Source organism: Alnus glutinosa, chromosome 2, assembly GCF_958979055.1.
Source record: "Alnus glutinosa chromosome 2, dhAlnGlut1.1, whole genome shotgun sequence".
Taxonomy (NCBI): Eukaryota; Viridiplantae; Streptophyta; class Magnoliopsida; order Fagales; family Betulaceae; genus Alnus; species Alnus glutinosa.
Window position 1 is genome coordinate 21498541 of NC_084887.1, and position 21181 is coordinate 21519721.

Below are 21181 nucleotides of genomic sequence, written 5' to 3' on the forward strand. Positions count from 1 at the left end.
GTCGGTGTTTGTTGTATCAGCTATTGTGGTTTTTAAACAAAAGTTTATAAAATTGGTAGCAGTTATAGTGCTCGCAAGACTAAAAAGAAAAAGTTGGTTTTTTGCGAAAACTCAGTCAATTTAATATCACTGAGGTCTCGGTATTATGTACTGAGACAGTGAACTCATTCTTTTACCTATGTGGATGTGGCTACCACCACAACCGTGTAGATGATGTTCTTTTGGTTGCAGGTACTCTAGTCGTACTTAATGGTTTTGTAGCAGTTTACTTGGGATATTATGACTGAAGCTCATCACAATGGTTGTAATTGCTAGACCACAGGTGTCCTCTATTTTAGAGGTTTGTATATGGCTTGTGACGCTTGTGTCACTTATTCTTTGTGAAGCCATTCTTGTTATGTAAATATTATGTTGATAAGACTTAAAGAGATAGACGCTAAATGGCTCTTTGTTGTAATTAATTTGTGATAGATGTATAAGATGTGATTTCCGCTATTCAGGTTTATGTTTTCCAGCTGCATAGTCAAATAGATGTTACTTTGATTTTTCATATACATATTATGGGGTATGTATCATATGATGGCTGGGCAACAAATAGTCGTGTCACTGTGATGACTCGTTTTATGTTTGTAAAAAAAAAAAAAGGGTCGTCACACATCTACCAGGGCTACTTCAACCTCTTCCTATTCCAACTCGAACTTGGTCGGATATATCAATGGACTTCACAGAAGGGCTACCTTTATCCCATAACTACTATATGATCTTAGTGGTTGTTGATAGACTTACGAAGTATGGTCGCTTTCTATCTCTATCACACCCCTATACAGCCTATAAGCTAGCCCAACTCTTTTTGGCCAACGTACTCAAACTCCATGGCATGCCGAAAACGATAGTCTCTTATCGTGATCCTATTTTTATGAGTACATTTTGAAGGGAATTGATGTGGTCTTCAGTGTATCAATAAAAAAAAAAAACCATTCGCAATAGAAGTGGTTTTTGTAGGATAGGTCTGTGTGAGGGTGTCAAACCTCAAGGATTGTTTGGTTGTTGTTGAGTTACTGAAATTAACTGTAATCTAATTCAAAAAAATGTTTGATTTTTGTTTTTCAATTGAAACTAAATAGGAACATAAAAGTAGAAGTAAAATAAGTTGGAGAAGATATAGGGGATTGATTTCACCGCTAATCTCATAATAATGGTAAATTGCATTTAACATGAGAATTTCACTTATATGAATGATATGACTCGTGTGTGTTTGTCAAGCATCCAACGATGTCGTCAAAAAATTTCTTTTATTAAGAGATAAGAATAACCCATCTTCGATTAGTACGGATCGTACACCTAACCACTAAGATGCGGTTCGATCCGCCTTCCGTAAGTATGAGCTATCAAATCTCTTAATTAGCATACACATGATAAAGGGATAAGCATAACTCATCTCTCAGCAAGCATACATTATTCTACCTAAATTAAACTAACTAGGGTGTAGAACAACTTATCCTTCCTAGGCATGGCCTATCAAACTCTCTTGATTTTGTGTCTATTAAAACCCTTGTAAAACCATCCTTCATACAATCACAGAAATTACGAAGGTTGAGTTCAATAGAAATAAACAACTTTCTAAGACAAGATAACATGTTTATTAAAATTGAATGTAAAGCATGATTTTAAGATTAAACAATCAATATTCATGTTCATAGAATTCCCAAGGAAAAACACAATTACACCATTATTACTTGAAAATGGATACATCAATACCCTATGGATGAATTAGCCGCTCATGGAAATGCTAAAAATCACCTTCGTCAAAGAGAATTCCATCTCAAGAAGCTGCATGAATTTTTGCACTTTTCTCCTAAAGCCTAGCCACTAATCCTATTGATTTCTATTATGTAATGTGGCATGTCACTAACACACGAATTGAAGGTGTATTTATAGAGTACAAGAGGAACCTTAGTCCAATCCGTGGTATTTTAGAACTTCTAGTCCAAGTAGGAGAAGGAAAACTTCTTTCCTTTTCTGATTTTGCCTCATTGTCAGTTTTGTCGCACGAATGTGCTCATGCCCAATGTTGTTGCGCTCGAGTTTAGTGCTGGTGGTTCCCTGTGCGGGAGTTTCCTTGATGCGCTCGAGCCTACCTAGTGTGCACTCGAGCACTCTGATGCATTGCTACGCTCGAGCCCTGATGGTATGCTCTCGAGCGTTCTGGTCCTATGCTTGAGCCCTTTTAGGTGCGCTCGAGCGTTTTGCCCTGCAAATGGTTGGATTTGCTTTTTTTTGGATTTGAAGCTTTAAGACCGAGGGATTACTTGTGTTTTTTCCTTAGATTCTTGAGAATGCTTAAAACACAAAAATCACAAAGAAACTAAGAGGCTAACATATGTGAGTTAAGGAGCTTGAATGTGCAACATTCAATGCTCATTAGGAACTATTCCATCTTTAGGGCATCTCTCTCGCTTGTAGCTCTGCCTATCACCCCCAATCCGATGGCCAAACAGAAGCCCTAAATAAATGCCTAGAGACTTATCTGAAATGCTTCGCAGGAGCTAAGCCTAGGGAATGGAATGCTTGGTTGCCTATGCAGAATGGTCCACCATTCTTCCATGGGATGTATTCCTTTTGAGGCTGTCTACGGGTACTCTCCTCCCTTCCTTTTTTTCATATGTTTCCGGTACCTCGGCTAACTTGGCAGTGAACATTCATTTGACAGATTGTAACACTGTAATCAACCACTTGAAGGAACACCTGCTTTAGGCCGAAAACCGTATGAAGACACAATAAGACAAGAAACATGAAAAATAAATGGACTTCTAAATTTAACAGTGTGTGTGAACAGTGTGCAACAAAATATTAAATGCGGAATTTAAAGGAGACAAATATTTTTGTTGACGAAGTGGAAACTCAATTAAGAGAAAAACCACTACGGGGCAACCAAACCCAGAATATCCACTATTCAGAAGACAAAGCTAGATACAAAGCAGTAACACTCACATACCCCTGATGCAGTGGTCGTACCTTGCTCTCTAACATGTAACCCAACACGAACGCTTCCCAACCAGGTCTCCTACCTGAAGGGGTCTTCAATGGAATCCCTTACCTTAGGGCCAACCCCTAAGATAGACTTCACAGCTGATCAAATCACACACTTGGCAAGGCTTTAGAGGAAATGTCACGTCTCTAAGCTGTAGAGAATTCACCACCGAATTCTATGTTGAAAGCATGCCTCAAGCCTCTTATTTATAGGCTTAGGAAACCAAAAAACGAGTCAAAAATGGATTCTAAGACACGCGCGTCCGGACGGGAGCCAGGGCCGTCCGGACGGGCCAAGTTTTTCTTGTCCGGAAAGTAATTCTGGAATTTTCTGCAGGGCCGTCCGGATGGGCAAATCTTTTCGTCCGGACGCTTCTGGTGGCCGTCCGGATGCTCAAATTAGAGTATTTTTTCTAAGCTTTCCAACGACGCTGATTTCGTCCTAATCCGATATTTGAGTAAAAAGTTATGACCAAAATACCGGAAGGTGTCCGGACGACTTGACCGAGCGTCCGGACGGTCAACTGCAACCGCCTCTCCAAGATAGCGTTGAAAGCTTCCATAACAAGGCTACTTCTGGACGGTGTTGCCCTAGCGTCCGGACGGTTGCACTTTGGCTGCACGTAATTACCGTAATAAGGCTTTGGAGCGTCCGGACCTTGAAGGCTAATGTCCGGACGGTTGAACTGGTGCACGCAATTTCCATATATGAAGCTTGATCGTTCGGACCATGAAGGCTGACGTCCGGACGGTTGAACTTGGTATGCACGTTCTTGCCTTATAGAGGACATCGTCCGGACTGGATCACACATCGTCCGGACGGTAGCAGCCGTCTTCCCATTCTTGGAACTTGGAAAGAAATCAGAAACTGGAGAGAACTCTTAGGAGAAGACTTAGAAATTCTGTTGAGATGGGAGATAACATGCATGCGGGTGAGAATGAGCGGCATAGGGGAGAAAATGTTGATCATACTAGGTCACTTAGGGATTTGTTCGCACCCGTTGCAACAAATTCTTCTTCATGTATAGCGTTACCCCCAACCAATGCCATACACTTTGACCTTAAGCCTCATGTCATCCAACTCCTACCTGCATTCCATGGCTTAGACCTTGAAAATCCTTATAGCCATGTGAAGAAATTCAAAGACATCTGTGCCACATTTAAATTTCAAAATTTTTCTAAAGAGTCTGTGCACCTTAGGCTATTTCCTTTCTCACTCCATGATAGAGCCAAGGCATGGTTGGATTCAAACATGCCTGGGTCCATCACATATTGGGAAAACTTGTTGAACAAGTTTTATAATAAATTTTTCCCAATGTCCAAAGTGGATGAGTGTAGGAAGGAAATAAGTTCTTTTACTCCGGAGGAGGATGACAAATTTTTTGATAGTTGGGAAAGGTTTCAAGAGATGTTGATCAAGTGCCCTCCACATGGATACGAGAAGTGGAGACTCATGCAATTCTTTTACCAAGGATTGACTCAATCCAACCGTATCATGATCGAGTCAATGAATGGAGGCGCATTTCTGAGCTTGACGGGAGAGGAAGCTTATAGGACCTTAGATCAATTGTCCGACAATTCCCAGCAATGGGGTTTTTCAAGTTGTCTGGATAAATCTGCTTGAATCCAAAAGAAGGGAGGCATCTATGAGGTGAAAGAAGATATTGAGCTGAAGATGAAGATAGATACCCTCACCAAGAAGGTTGATGCTCTCGTCGTGAGCAAGTCCATCAATGTTGTGAACCCATTCCATGTTGATTGTTGTTCCATCTGTGCTAGTCCTATGCACTTAGCACAGACTTGCCCATCTTTGTCGGCTTTTGTCGAGTCACCAATGGAGCAAGTGAACGCTTTCAACGACTTTAGTAAGTAATCCAATGGACCCTTTTATGAGGAGAGAGATGCTGAGCCATCTACAACCACTCCCACTATTGAGATTCCTCCTAGGTCTTTTGCACCTAAGGCCCCATACCTTGACAGATTGCTTACGCCCAAGAAAGAAGGAAAGTTTGAGGACATTCTGGAGGTATTCAAGCACATGTAAGTCAACATCTCCTTTTTGGATGCCATCCAACAGTTGCCGTCTTATGCCAAGTTCTTAAAGGACTTGTTCACTCAAGAGAAAAACCAATGTCCTGAAGAAGGTTTGTTTGACCGAGCAAGTCAGCTCAGTCCTCCAATGCAAGCTGCCTATCAAGTACAAGGACCCTAAATGTCCTACTATCTCTTGCACGATAGGAGTCAGCCGCATTGAGAAGGCTTTGCTTGATCTTGGAGCTAGTGTCAATCTCCTACCCTATTTGATTTACTTGCAATTGGGGTTAGGAGAATTGAAGCCTACCTCCATGGCATTGCAGTTGGCTGACAGGTCAGTTAAGATACCACGGGGAATTGTGGAGGATGTTTTGATAAAGGTTTTATTTCCCCGTGGATTTTATAGTGCTTGATACAGTGCAGAACGTTGGAGTACAGATACCGGTGATCCTAGGGCGGCCATTCTTAGCTATGGCTAACGCCATGACCAACTGTAGAACAAGGGTGATGAAGATCTCCTTCGGCAATATGACAGTGGAGTTGAACATCTTTGACATCAGCAAGAAGCCGAGGGAGTGCGATGAGATCGGAAGTGCCTGCTTGATTAAGGAGATCATAGAGGAAGCTATTGAAGAATCAAGCACTGAAGACCCCTGGAGGCATGCTTTGCTCAGTTCGAAGAGGACTTGGACTTGGACATGTTACTTGAGCATGCCGATGCCATTTTAGAGTTTGCTCCTTGGATAGCAATGAGAAGGAGGAGGCAGCAGTACCTGAGCCTCTAAAGAAGGAACTTAAGCCCTTACCTGACAATCTCAAGTATAAGTTCCTAGGTCCAGCAGAGACTTTGCCTATGATCATAGCTTCAGGTTTACCTGCTGCTCAAGAGAAGAAGTTGTTAGATGTCTTGAGAGAGCATAAGGAAGCTATAAGCTGGACCATTGAAGACATCAAGGGAATCAGCCCTTCCGTGGTGATGCACGAGATCAATCTAGAGGAGGACGCCAAACCCTTGAGGGAGCCACAGGGAAGGCTCAACCCAACCATGCAAGAAGTGGTGAGAGGAGAAATGATAAAGTTATTGTATGTAGGTATCATCTATCCAATTTTTGACGCGAGTGGGTGAGCCCAATTCATGTTGTGCCCAAGTAAACTGGAGTGACGGTAGTGCAAAACAAGGATGGCGAGTTGGTGCCAACTCGAGTTCAGTCAGGATGGAGAGTCTGCATCAACTACCGCAAGTTGAACACCGCCACTAGGAAGGATCACTTCCCTCTTCCTTTCATTGATCAGATGGTGGAGCGCTTGGTAGGGCATAAGTACTATTGTTTTTTGGATGGTTATTCTAAATATAACCAAGTCCCTGTGGACCCCGAAGATCAAGAGAAGACGATCTTCACTTGTCCGTTTGGGATGTTCACCTACCGACGCATGCCCTTTGAGTTTATGCAATGCACCCACTACTTTTTAGCGATGTATGATCAGCATCTTTTCTGACATGGTGGAGCGTTTCCTAGAGATATTCATGGACGACTTCTCGGTCTTTGGTTCAACATTTGAGGAGTGTTTACACCACTTCACTTTAGTCTTAGTGATGTGCAAAGAGAAGAACCTAGTGCTCAACTGGGAGAAGTGCCATTTTATGGTGAAACGAGGAATTGTACTTGGGCACGTCATTTCTCTTCGGGGGATAGAGGTTGACAAGGGGAAGGTGGATCTGATATCCAACCTTCCACCCCCACGTATGGTGAAAGAGGTTCGCTCTTTTCTGGGCTATGCAGGATTCTACCAGCGATTCATCCAGAATTTCAGCAAGATCGCTAGGCCCTTGTGCAAATTGTTGGTGAAGGAGACCTCATTTATTTTTGGTGAGGATTGCAAGAAGGCATTTGGAGCCCTGAAGAAGATTCTGACGTTCACACCCATCATTCAGCCACCCAGCTAGGGTGTACCTTGAGATCATGTGTGACGCGTCAGACTATGCTGTTGGAGCTGTTTTGGGGCAGCGCATTGATAATCTCCCCCATGTCATCTATTATGCAAGTCAGACTTTGAACGATGCCCAGCTGAATTATTCAACCACTGAGAAGGAGTTGTTGTCAATTGTTTTTGCTTTGGATAAGTTTCGATCCTACTTGCTAGGATCGAAAGTCATTTCTACTTGGATCACGCGGCATTAAAGTATCTTTTCTCCAAAAAGGTTGCTAAATCTTGCCTCATTCGGTGGATTTTGTCGTTGCAAATTTATTGTAAAACTTGTTCAACAAGTTTTCCCAAGATGTGATGGACCCAGGCATGTTTGAATCCAACCATGCCTTGGCTCTATCATGGAGTAAGAAAGGAAATAGTCTAAGGTGCACAAACTCTTTAGAATTTTTTTGAAATTTAAATGTGGCATAGATGTCTTTGAATTTCTTTACATGGCTATAAGGATGTTCAAGGTCCAAGCCATAGAATGTAGGTAGGAGTTGGATGACATGAGGCTTGAGGTCAAAGTGTATGGCATTGGTTACGGGTAACGATATACATGAAGGAGAATTTGTTGCAACGGGTGCGAACAAATCCCTAAGTGACCTAGTATGATCAACATTTTCTCCCCTATGCCGCTCATTCTCACCCGCATGCATGTTATCTCCCATCTCAACAGAATTTCTAAGCCTTCTCCTAAGAGTTCTCTCAATTTCGGGATCTAAAGATATCAAGATTAGATTCAAAGATCTTCTTTCAAGCATATGCCAAACATACACAAAACTTTAACTAAACTAAAATAAACTACAAGAAATAAAATAAACATAGTAAAATAAGGTGAAACAAAAACAAAATATTAACAAAATAAACCAAAAACAGTACTGAAAAAAAATTACTTGCCTAGTTCCGGGTTGCTGCTCGATGTGAAATTACAAAAACACCCCTGGTTATAACTGACGGGCTCCTCTCCAGTTCCTCTCAACTGGAGAGGATCTTGGTCCAAGTGATTGTGAGATGAGAAGTCTTCAATTGACACAGCTGGCGTCCATTTTTGTTTGGTGCCTACCAAGTCGTTTTGCTTTATTTTCAGTATCGCGTTTCATGTTATGCATGTTGCGTTGTAGGACTCTTTAATAGGCTTGCGTTTTGTAAGTCCTTAGGACAACTAGGTTCTCTTATAATATTTCTCTTTATAAATGGGAAAATAAGAGCTTGTTTGCGTGTGCGATTTTTTTAAAAAAAGTATTTAAAATTATGAATACCGAGAGATTTCTTTTAAAAAAAATTATGTTTGAATGGTTTAGAAAATTTGAGAGAAAACTAAAAAAAAAAAAAAAAAAAAAAATTGATAAAATTTGAGTAGAATTTAATTTTTTAAAAAAATAATATTTTAAAAACAAAAATTACCCAATCATGCCCGAATTCGAAATGATTTGTATTGGCCTGTAACCGTGGAGACAAGTCTCGAACCAGCTCCATCCTTTATCAATTTTCAGCATCTTTAGCCATTATCATCTTCAACCTTCCTCCACTCACGATTCACAATTATTCCGAAAACAACACTTTTATATAGTAAATCCCTTACAGCCTCCTCAACCGTAGCCATCAACCGCGCAGAACATTGAATACCCAGGAAAATAAACCCACAGAACCCCGTCCTCCTTTCAGCCTTATCAGAAGATCCTCGAGATGGAACACCACGGAGACATACCCTCGCAGTAACGCCTCCAAGAAGACGAACCAGACTGAAAACTAACCCCAGAAAGAACTCCGATGCGTGATCCGATGACCCCTAGCGGTACGCGTCGAACTCCGCTGGAGGACTACTTTATCTTTTTGTTACTGTACTATTTTTAAATTTTCGTTATATTTATAGTATTAGCATGATACTGCATTATTTTTATTTTTGTTTTTTATAGGAATAACTTTTTGATGGCTGTTTGGTTGCTGAGAAAATGGGGGGAGAGGAAAAGGGGGTTATTGAATTTTATGTTATATTGGTTATCTCTGAACCTTCGAGGAATGGAACCACTAATGAGCTATTGAGAGCATAGTCAGGGCCTTAGCGTTTTAGGAGTTGCTGGCTCATTTTAGTGTGTTGTGTTTCTCAAATTGTGATGGAGCAGAAAATTTGAATTATGAAGCATTAACGAATAAAAATTTTCTTCAAATTTTGTTGGTTTCTTGGGTTTAAGTTAGTTATTTTCTTGTTTAATAAATTAAAGTATAATAAGAAATTCAGACATTTTAATTTACATTCCTAATGCAAAAATTACTATGCAGTGACCATTTCAATATGATCCTTCTTGGATAAAATTACACGATGTAATGAGGTAGGATATCCTCTACAATCTTGGTTTCTACATGTCGCAATGTGAAAATTTGAACTGTCCATTATGTGGATGGTTCACATAGGTTTTGCATAGTTTCCATATAGGGTCCAGAAACATGGATGGTTGAGATTTGTACAATTCCAACAATACTTTTTTGCAGGCATAGATAGTTTCATATAATGGGGACACCTTGTGGCTTGTTTTAGAAACCACCTAGTCACATTCTATTGGTAAATTGGCTTCAAGCCCAATCAAATAAAGTTCTTATGATAAAACTTTTCATGAAGAAGGAATTAAGGTTTTCTCGGTACATGCATGAACTGTTTATTTTATGAATACACGAATGCACTGTTATTTGATAATCAAACCAGAATATTACCTATCATGTCTTGCAATGTTGGACCTTTGTGCAAATTGGATTGATCATCATTCTATAGAAGCAAAGTAGGCAGTGATGGGTTGATCAACTCATGAAGGAATGACAAACATACGGTTGGTTGGGCAAGTTTACAAAACATATGGAGACGATAGTTAGATTTAGGATTCACTTTTCTGCACTCCTGTTTTTTTCTGGATTGCAATGAGATCATGCTTAGGAAATTTTAGAATATGGTTTATTGTGTTTAGTGCAGATTATTTCTGATACTGTGTTGTATCATGATCTGCTGCCCATTTCGATGCATTTACACCCATTTAGAAATGATCCACTGCATATCAATAGATAACAAACTTCTTTCTTCCAACAAACTCTATGATTCTATTGCCTATAAAATAAAAAATTAGTTATAGAATTCTTTGATAAAAATGGAAAACCTTTTTTAGATTATCTTGGCTACTTTGAGATTATGTAATTTTACTAAAAAAAAAAAAAGAAAAAAGAAAAAAAAAGAGAGTATGATATTGAAAGGGAATGTATAGATGTTCAGTTTTGTAACTTGCTAACTTGCATGTTTTTGATCTCGTCAGATATTTGATACGGAAATCTATATCATGTGTAAGTGGTAGAGACAAGATGCTGAACTTATTCATCATGTTACATGCTCTAAGCTATGCATTTTCTTATTTCATTATTCTAATCATCGGTTTTGTTCCTAATCCTCTATATTTAAGATTTTGGATAATTTTCTTCTTGCACTCAGATGATACTGACATTTCCCCCCCAGTTTCAACTTGTAAGATTTTCTTGAATCTACATCTATGGAGATCTTTGTCAAACTTATTAATTCTTGTGTTCGAGCGGGACTTCAGTGATTCAAACTCTTGTTGATATTTTGAACCGTATTTTTTCTTTGTTACATGATGATTGTGGTCAATATCATAGATATAGATCCTAAAATTTATTTTGAACAAGTAAAACTTAGGTAAGGAATTTCTGTTTAAATTTAAATTTCAAATTAAGTGTGTCTAAAAAAATTTCATTTCAATACCATGTTGGAGAAAAAATTGGTCACGCATTGTGTAAATGACACTTTTAATTATGTTCACCTTGTGCTTTGTCCTCTTTTAGGACCTGAATAACAATAGCAGTGGCCCTTAGGGTGGGATTCTTATTCTTCGGGATTGCTGGCCATGGCTTTCTAACCAGGATGATGAATGAAAATTAAAGGGTTTGAGTTGCATTTTCCTTTGTCTATAAACCCTCGAATAAAATATTCAAAAGAAAAGTCTAGTTCTGCCTTTTGACTTAAAGGCCATGTCATTATTATCACAAGTTGCATCTTCTTTTTGACTTTGGAGGAGATTTAAGTCTTTATTTTTCAACACCCTGTATCTTTGGACAGCTGGTTTTGTTCCTCTTTTGATGATTAGTTTTTATGAGTTTCTTGTTCTTTTTGCTTCTTCTAGTTAAGTACTTGGCTTCTCTTGTATACTCCTTGTGTACCTGGGAGCGCCTTACACTTTTAATGATATCTTGATTACTCCACTCTTTTACTTATCAAAAAAATGATATCTTGATTACTTATCAAACAAACAAAAAAAAAGAAATTGTATATTCTTTCTATAATGCTCTTTTTAATCAAATTTATGATCTATGTTTGTTTGTTTGGTTTTTTTTTTTTTAGATAAAAAAAAACCCACCCCAAACCTCTATGAAGCATGGTAGATGGTGATTGCAAAATTACATGGATGCATTGAGTCTTGGATCCTTAGATGATTTGATATTAAGGCCGTATTTGTAAGCTTAATTGTTCATTATTGCAATTCTTTCAATTGACACCTTTAATCTTTATGGTTTGGGCCATTTTCTTGGCAAATCTTACAGTCCCCTTTTTGGATTTCACAACTTCCAATTTGAATCTCAAATTCAATTCAGTATCTGCACCTGAAATCTTGTTTCTAATTTGAATATAAAAGGTTTTCGGTCAAGGGTTTTGGGTTAAAAAGTGCACTTTAATTTTCTCTTGTCACTAATCATCTAAACTTTTTAAAAGATGCAAGAATAGAAATGGAACAGAATGATAAAAAAAAAGAAAAAAAGAAGAAGAAGAGGAATTATTAACTAGTTCATGAATTAAATTTTCGATTTTGGTATTGGTAAAAGATCTTCCTATGTAATAGCATTATGACATCATGCTTATATTTATATGTCAATAAAGAAATAAAATAAAGAAGTAGTAGATCTAAAAGCCTTGGGATGTTGTTTAGATGAATCCAACCTTGGAGGTTTCAATCTTCTTCTCTGCTCAAGTTTTGGATCATATATGACTATTTGGCTATTCATATCAATTGGTGAAGCAGCTTAACCTATATTTTTAAGACCATCAGATTTTTTTATAAGTAATTTTATTGTCATTAATGAAGCGCAAAGGGGCGCAACCTTAGTACACAAGGAGTATACAGGAGAACCCCTAATCTGAAGAAAAAGAAGAATTAAAATTCAAAAAATCTACAAAACTCGAAACAAGCAAACTATGATGTAGATATCCACGTATATAAAGTGTTAAACACAATCTTCTGCAACTCTGTCACTGAAATCTCTACATTTTCAAAGCTCTAAGTATTCCTTTCCAAAGACACCACATTAAACACAATGGAGCCAACCTCCAAACTCCCATAACTGTACCACACCCAACCTGACCTCCGCAACTAACCAACAAATCAATCACCCATCTAGGCATTACCCACTTCATACCCAACAGATTAAGAATGGAACTGCATAATTCTCTTGCTACTTCACAATGAATCAATAAGTGATCAATTGATTCCCCCCTCTTCTTACACATGCAACACCACTCAACCACCATAATATTCTTCTTTCTCAAATTATCAAGTGTCAATATTTTCCCTAATGTTGTTGTCCAGACAAAAAACGCCACCTGCGAAGGAACCTAAATTTGCCATTACTCTTCCAATGGAAACGAGGATCCATTTTGACTAGTTTACACTTGATAAAATGCCTTCACTTTAAACTTTTTCCTTGTCTTAATTGGAGAGAATACAACGTTTCAAAGAAAGATACTACCACCTCTGCCTCCCAATCTTGAATTGGTCTAGTAAAAATTTACATTCCATCGAATAATCCATTCTCGAAACTGCATAATATCCTCCACCCACACATCCTTTCTCTGAGCAATACTAAACAAATCCTGATAAGATATCATCATGCCAAAAACTAACCTTTGACCCAACCCCCACCTCAAATCTAACAAGTTTGGAAAACTTTTGCCACCCCTTTCTAATATGTTTCCAAACTCCCACTCCAAATGTCTGCTACCTCCTTGGAGCACCAACCTCCCCTTGTACTATCATATTTATTCTCTATCACCAATCTCCATAATGCCTCTATATCTATAGCATACCGCTACAAACACTTTCTCAACAGAACTCGATTGAATTGAAAAGGATTTCTAACTCCCAACCGACTTGATTTGACCAAAGTGCAAATTCTTGCCCAATTCACTAAATAGAATTTAAAATCATCCCCAATTCCACCCCACAAAAAATTCCTTTGAAGTCTCTCAAGCCTGTTAGCTACTTCCACTGGAATAGGGAAAAGAGACAAGTAGTACGTAGGTAGATTGGATAGAGTACTATTGATTAGAGTCAATCTACCATCCTTAGATAAATAATGTTTCTTCCATCCAACCAACCGACGTTCCATTTTTTTCAGTAACACCATTCCAAATAATAATGACCTTATAAGAAGCACCCAACCCAAATACTTCATTGGCAACAAAGAGACTCTACACCCAAGAATATTGGCTAGTTCTTCTACATCTTCCACTTCGCCCAGAGGAACAATTTTTGATTTTGCTAAATTGATTCTCAATCCCGAAACTACTTCAAAAACAAAAGAATATACACCGCAAATGTCGATTTTGTTCGGAATTTGCATCACAAAAAATAGCGTATCATCAACAAACAGTAAATGAGACTACCAACTCCATTATTCCTTGACCTCATTGAGAAACCTGTCAAAAGACCCCTATCCATTGTCGCAGTCATCATCCGACTCAACGCCTCCGTAACCACCACGAACAATAGCAGCAATAATGGATCCCCTTGTCTCAACCCACGAGAACTAGAAAAAAATCCGGATGGTGTTCCATTCACAAGAATGGAAAATCGTACCATAGAAATACAATGCTCTATCAAATCCCTTAATTTCTCTCCAAATCTACATCTCTTTAACAAATAAAGCAAGAACTCCCAGTTTACATGATCATACGTCTTCTCCAAATCCAATTTGCACAACATCCTAAAACTTCTGGAAAAAAGCCATAGTTATTTGGCCCCATCGTCTTATCCCCATTCAAATCCCTCACCACCTCCCACACTTCTTGTTCCTCAAAATCTCTTTCCAACCAAATACTCTCATCCTTTCCTCCGCCAAACCGCGACCCTCTGCAATTACATCCAGATCTCGAATGCCCTCCAAAAGCTCATTTTTCTTCCCGATATCACTAAATACCTCTCCATTTCATTTTTTTTCAGATTTGACTTCCGGGCTTTCAACTTACTTACCAATATATAACTTGATAAACCGTGAAAATTATAGGACAACCACCAACTTTTTACTTGTTCAACAAATCCTTATGATGTCAACCACAAATTTTCAAATTGGAAATACCCACTTCCACCTCTTGGCACTCCACAATCCAACATCAAAGGAAAATGATCTGACAAGATTCTTGGCAATCGGCTTTGTGAAACATCAGGAAAATGTTCTTCCCATTCTAGAGATAGAAGAAATTTATCAATTCTAGACCATGCTTGCAATTCCCAATTATTTGACCAAGTAAAATGCCCCCTTCAAGCAAGATATCCAAAAGGCTTTGTTCAAAGATGAAATCCGAGAAATTCCCATAGCTAAAGTCTTTCTAGAGTCACTTGATTTTTCGCTTGGAAACCAAACCACATTAAAATTCCCCCAATACACCACGACAACTCCCACCAACTCATCAAACCAACCAATTCATCCCACAAATACCTCCTTTCACCATCGTCATTTGGGCCATACACCCCCCTAAACGCCCAAACAAAATTATTGTCTACATTTCTAAAAGAACATGCAACTATGTAACTTTCAACTCAATTCTCAATCTTCTCCACCACCCGCCTATCTTCCATTAACAAAACTCCACTTGAAGCCCCTCTCGATCCAATTAAGCACCAATCCACATGTTGACAACCCCATATACTCTGAACCATCTCCAAGAAATATTTTCCAATTTCGTCTCTAATAAACATACAACATCCGCCTTTCAATCTCTAAGAAGCCCTCTAATCCTTAGTCCTTTATCAATCACATTTAGCCATATGACATTCCATGATACTATTGTAGGTTTCATAATACACCGTTTGAGCCCCTCCCCTTTCCTTTCCCTTATCATAATTAACCGAGCAATCCAACCTCTTTAACTCTTTAACTTCCGATTACCTTTTATCTCTGGCTTAAAATGAACTTTTGACGCATTCCCCGCTAAAGTCTGATCTCTATTAGCTTCAATCTTAGCAAATAACGCCAACATTTTACCCTCAAAACCATCATACAACAGTCCTACTACATGACAAAAATCCTTCACCCTTTCAACCACGCTATTGGGAGACACCATATTTGGAACATCTTTTTCTGCACTCACTGCCAGTGAAAGGATTGACAGTGTTCACTCCCCTCCAACTCCTCCCCAACAACATTCGCCATTGTCAATGATTGTTTATTCATATCCCCACTTAATTGTATCAATTCATTGTTCAAATCAAATCCATTCAGCTCATAATCTTGCATCTCCTGAAAAAGCTGACCCCCTATGCTTCCTTTCCCCTCTAAATCTCCACAGCTACCAAAGCATCTCCAGAATTCCCCCTTGATAGAGACTTTCTATCCCCTTCTCCAACATCACGCCCTCAAAATATATTGTCCCCTCCCACTAATATTTTCTACTGAACTGTATTCCCCCTTCTGACCAGATGAACACCCTATTTTCATCCCCACCTTAATGCACCCTTTCAACCTCGTCCCTAACCCATCCTACCCTTTCAATTAGTGAAGAAAACTCCTTAAATAAAGGACACAGCATCTGATTGTTAATCTCTCGCTACCTACACCTTTACTCCCTTTGGCCTTATATGAGCCTTCCTGAACTGATCCAACCTCATCTACCGGACAAATCTGGGCCACACCCACCCTTTTCGATACCCTTGTACCTTGTTCGACCGTGTTGAGTCCTGACCCAAATGAATTGGATGCTCCTGTCAGCTTCTCAGCAATTTCTGCCACCTTCAGCTTCATACACACCAGCCTATCCCTGTCGTCAGAACCCTCCTGATCGCTGTACCTTCTTCGATACTTGATTGTTAATCTCTCGCTACCTACACATTTACTCCCTTTGGCCTCATATGAGCCTTCCTGAACTGATCCCACCTCATCTACCGGACAAATCTGAGCCACACCCACCCTTTTCGATACCCTTGTACCTTGTTCGACTGTGTTGAGTCCTGACCCAAATGAATTGGATGCTCCTGTCAGCTTCTCGGCAATTTCTGCCACCTTCAGCTTCATACACACCAGCCTATCCCTGTCATCAGGACCCTCCTGATCGCTGTACCTTCTTCGATCTTGTTCAACCATTTCAAGACATGACCCATGTAAATCGGATGCGTCAGCCAACTTCCCGGCAATTTTTGGCTCCTTCAACTTTGTATTCACCAGCCTACCTCCATCGCCTGAATCCTTCTGGTCACCAGGCGTCACCGCCATTTAAGACCCTCATAATCACTTATTAAGATGATTTATCTAAGGAAATTACTTACTTTAAGTGTGGGCATGTTCAGTTTTGCTACTTCTATTTGATGTTAAAAAAAGAAAAAAAGCTACCTCTACCCAAATAAAGAATATAAATAGTATGGTGGTAGTGAAGTTTGAGCTGACATAATGCCAAAAGGTTGGAATGGGATGTAGATCTTGAATTCATAGATGAATTTACATGCTAAAAATTACCCTTGTTGGGAGGCATAATTTAATGGTTATCATACAAATATTTCTGCATGAGTAGCTAGCCCTGATAGTTTTAAGGCTTGATTGAAATAAGTTTATGTTGATACCATACACATATAAGTATTCTCATTGAAAATGATTATCATTTCACAGTGGGGTAGCCTAGATTTCTTTTCAAGGGGCTTGGCTTTTAAGACCTTAGAATTTGATGAGAAGAAGGTCCAAAGATGTTTTGAGAATTTTGTTCATGTACATTGTGTTTTAATCTTCTATGGTTAATTTTTCTTCTGTTTTTTAACAATTTTTTCTTTTTCATTTCCAGGTTGTGAATGATCTATTGGAAAGATTGGCTTTTCTTCATGGAAACAGTTAATAAACTACCTTTGCTGAGCAATAAGGACGGGGATTATTCAAGATTTAGTTGATACTGTGTGTTCTAGACATTGTGCAGAGTGTTAGAGTAAGTGAAAAACATGGGTGATTTTGTGGATGAAGTGCATAATAGAGATGGTGGGGTGGTTAGTTCTTCTAAAAGGGATGTTATAGCGTTTGAAGGGGATGCAGATTTTGAGCCACGCAATGGCATTGAATTTGAATCGCATGAGGCAGCATACACATTCTATCAAGAATATGCCAAATCTATGGGATTCACCACTTCAATTAAAAACAGTCGTCGCTCGAAGAAATCAAAAGAATTCATTGATGCCAAATTTGCATGTTCCAGATATGGAGTCACTCCAGAATCAGACAGTGGGAGCAGTCGGCGGCCAAGTGTGAAAAAGACGGATTGCAAAGCCAGCATGCATGTGAAGAGAAGGCTGGATGGGAAGTGGATTATTCATGAATTCATAAAGGAGCACAATCATGAGCTTTTACCTGCTCTAGCATATCATTTTCGAATTCATAGAAATGTAAAGTTAGCTGAGAAGAATAATATTGACATTTTGCATGCTGTTAGCGAACGAACTAGAAAGATGTATGTTGAAATGTCTAGACAATCTGGTGGATATCAAAATATTGGGTTTCTTCAGAGTGACATGAGTTATCAGTTTGATAAAGGCCGGCACTTGAATTTGGACGAGGGAGATGCCCAAGTTATGCTTGAGTACTTTAAGCGTATTCAAAAGGAGAATCCCAACTTCTTCTATGCGATGGATTTGAATGAAGAGCAGCGTTTGAGAAATCTATTTTGGGTTGATGCCAAAAGTAGGCATGATTACGTCAGTTTTAACGATGTTGTTTCTTTTGATACTTCCTATATCAAAAGCAATGATAAATTGTCATTTGCTCCTTTTGTTGGGGTGAACCATCACTGTCAGTCCATGTTGCTTGGATGTGCATTGGTTGCAGATGAGACTACATCAACATTTGTTTGGTTAATGAAAACATGGCTTAGAGCAATGGGTAGGCAAGCTCCCAAAGTGATAATCACTGATCAAGACAAAGCCTTGAAGGCAGCCATTGAGGAAGTCTTTCCAAATACACGGCATTGCTTTTCTCTTTGGCATATATTGGAAAAAATTCCTGAAAGTTTAGCTCATGTGATCAAACAGCATGAGAATTTTTTGCCAAAATTCAACAAGTGCATTCTCAAGTCATGGACGGACGAACAGTTTGACATGAGATGGTGGAAAATGGTTACTAGATTTGAACTTCAAGATGATGAATGGATACAGTCCTTGTATGAAGAACGAAAAAAGTGGGTGCCTACTTATATGGGGGATACTTTTTTAGCTGGAATGTCTACACCTCAGCGTTCTGAAAGTATGAACTCTTTTTTTGACAAGTATATTCATAAGAAAATTACTCTGAAAGAGTTTGTGAAACAATATGGGACAATTTTACAAAATAGGTATGAAGAAGAAGCCATAGCAGATTTTGATACATGGCACAAACAACCTGCATTAAAATCTCCTTCGCCTTGGGAAAAGCAATTGTCAACAGTTTACACGCATGCAATATTCAAGAAATTCCAAGTTGAGGTTTTAGGTGTAGTTGGCTGCCATCCTAAAAAAGAAAGCGAAGATGGAACAACTACTACATTTAGAGTTCAAGATTGTGAGAAGGATGAATATTTTATGGTAACATGGAATGAATCAAAGTCGGAGGTTTCTTGTTTCTGTCGTTTGTTTGATTACAAAGGTTTCCTGTGTAGACATGCAATGATTGTTCTCCAAATTTGTGGTCTTTCAAGCATTCCACCTCATTATATTTTGAAGAGGTGGACAAAAGATGCAAAGAGCAGGCACTCAATGGTTGAAGGAGCAGAAAGGATACAGACTAGGGTGCAACGTTACAATGATTTATGTAAACAAGCCATTGAATTGAGTGAAGAAGGATCATTATCCGAGGAGAGTTATAGTATTTCTTTTAGGGCACTAGTAGAAGCTCTGAAGAACTGTGTGAATGTGAATAACTCAAACATCAATATTGCAGAATCCGGTAGCAATGTTCATGGTGTTCGTGAAGAAGAGGAGAATCAACGAAGCCTGAGAGCTAAAACAAGCAAGAAGAAGAGTACATATAGGAAAAGAAAGGTTAGTTCTGAAGTTGTTTTCATGTACTTTTTGTCTCTGTCACTATATGTATTTAAAGACTGAGGAATGCCTCTGTATAGCAGGTACCATCAGAGCCAGATGTTATACTTGTTGAGGCGCAAGACAGCTTGCAACAAATGGTTTGTCTAATCTTCATTCCGGTTATGATCTGATTACAATGCTTAGCAGAATGCATAGGATCATATTACGAATGATATTACAATGTCCATCAAAATCCACTCTGTATCAAGCACACCTGGTGCTTCCATTTTTTTTCTTTGAAGTATAAACTTGTGAATCTCATGGGAAATGGGGTTAAATACATGGTTATTTCTGAAAGTAATGAAAAACGTTGTGCACTTTTTTTTTGCTTGGGAAAATAGAAATTCTGCATCTATCTGCCCTATAGTATGACTACTCAATTTAAGGACTTTCATGCTTGTAGGATAATCTAACCTCCGATGGAATGACCCTTAATGGATATTATGGCACTCAACAGAATGTGCAAGGACTGGTACAGATTATTGTATTTGAAAATTTTATATGAGCTGTGCTTTTGCATTTTTCATTAAAAGATAGTGAAATTAATTGCGATACTTTGTAAAATGGTGCTGATTTGCAGGTGCAGTTGAACTTGATGGAGCCACCTCATGATGGGTACCATGTTAATCAACAAGGCATGCAGGGGCTGGTGAGAATTGCTAAATTGAAGACCATGATGTACATATCTATTAGTAGCCGTTGTTTTATTTTTTATATTCTGAAATTATGTGCTTGTAGGGGCAATTGAATTCAATAGCACCCAGCCATGATGGTTTTTTTGGCACTCAACAAAGCATTCATGGGCTGGTATAGTATTTTATAATGTATTTGTCAAGAAATTTGGTTTTGTAAATACCATTTATGTGATGAAACTTCATCAACTACACTTCCATTCATTTAGGGACAATTGGATTTTCGACCTCCAACAAATTTCACTTATATCCTTCAGGTTTGTTTGCAACACATGGAAGTTAATTTTGACATCTCGGATTGCACTTTTTCGTGCATGGTTTTACTAATTTCTTTCTGTAACCTCAGTAGCAGGATGAAGCCCATTTACGATCCTCGCAGTTGCACAACAGTGCTTCAAGGCATGCATGATGAAGAAACAACGTTGAGTACCTGGATTCAGTTGCCTCTCTTGGAGGTGGCTATTATCAATGCTATGTCCAGGAACAGAGTTCCTCCTGGATATTGTTATATGGGAAGTTAACTTGCAGAATTTGGGCTGGTTATATTAATCCCCCAGAAATTATTTATGCATCATGGCTATAGCTGTTATAGCAACACAACTTGAGAGCAGTAGTAATCCGGATGAATTTAATGGATCCATCGCCTAAAGGTACCAAATGCTCGTAAGAATTGGAAATTTATGCTGTTCGAGGAGAAACATGCTTCTGACGGGTTAAATGTAAAACGATGTCTTCACCGTGTAGACAATATTAAGAATTCAATTTTTCTTGCACATTAGAGACATCATAAAATTACTGCAAAACAGCTCTTCCTTTGTAAATGCTACTTGTATCATTATGTTTGAAATTGATTTAGTGGCGTGGGTTTGATTCTTTCCCTGATAGGTTATTGTGATTGTATTGTAACTGAAAATTGGATTGAGACGATGGAGTTGTAAAAATGGAATTGAATTTGGATGAAAATAAGACTACACTTAGGGTAGGACTTCACCACATACAAGTTTTGATCAAATTACTCAATGAATTCCATAGGCCTAACTCCCTTTCTATTTTATAGAAGTATCATATGATCCTTCATTCCAGCTAACTGGCCTTCTGAACACAAAT

The 21181-nt window shown here is 38.7% G+C and overlaps 1 protein-coding gene across 2 annotated transcripts; it reads left to right on the forward strand.

The window, feature by feature from the left end:
* Positions 1–8470: 8470 nt before the first annotated feature.
* Positions 8471–20948, forward strand: LOC133861677 (protein FAR-RED IMPAIRED RESPONSE 1). 2 transcript variants are annotated; one of them, XM_062297463.1, is made up of 8 exons: positions 8471–8830; positions 17126–19340; positions 19424–19480; positions 19786–19854; positions 19963–20031; positions 20121–20189; positions 20284–20331; positions 20424–20948. In XM_062297463.1, the coding sequence occupies exons 2-8, from the start codon at positions 17277–17279 to the stop codon at positions 20481–20483; spliced, it is 2436 nt and encodes an 811-aa protein (XP_062153447.1). In that variant the 5' UTR covers positions 8471–8830; positions 17126–17276; the 3' UTR covers positions 20484–20948. The 2 variants fall into 2 exon arrangements, with proteins under 2 accessions (XP_062153447.1, XP_062153448.1); XM_062297464.1 differs by having other exon boundaries at positions 8472–8830; positions 20421–20948.
* The last annotated feature ends 233 nt before the right edge of the window (positions 20949–21181 follow it).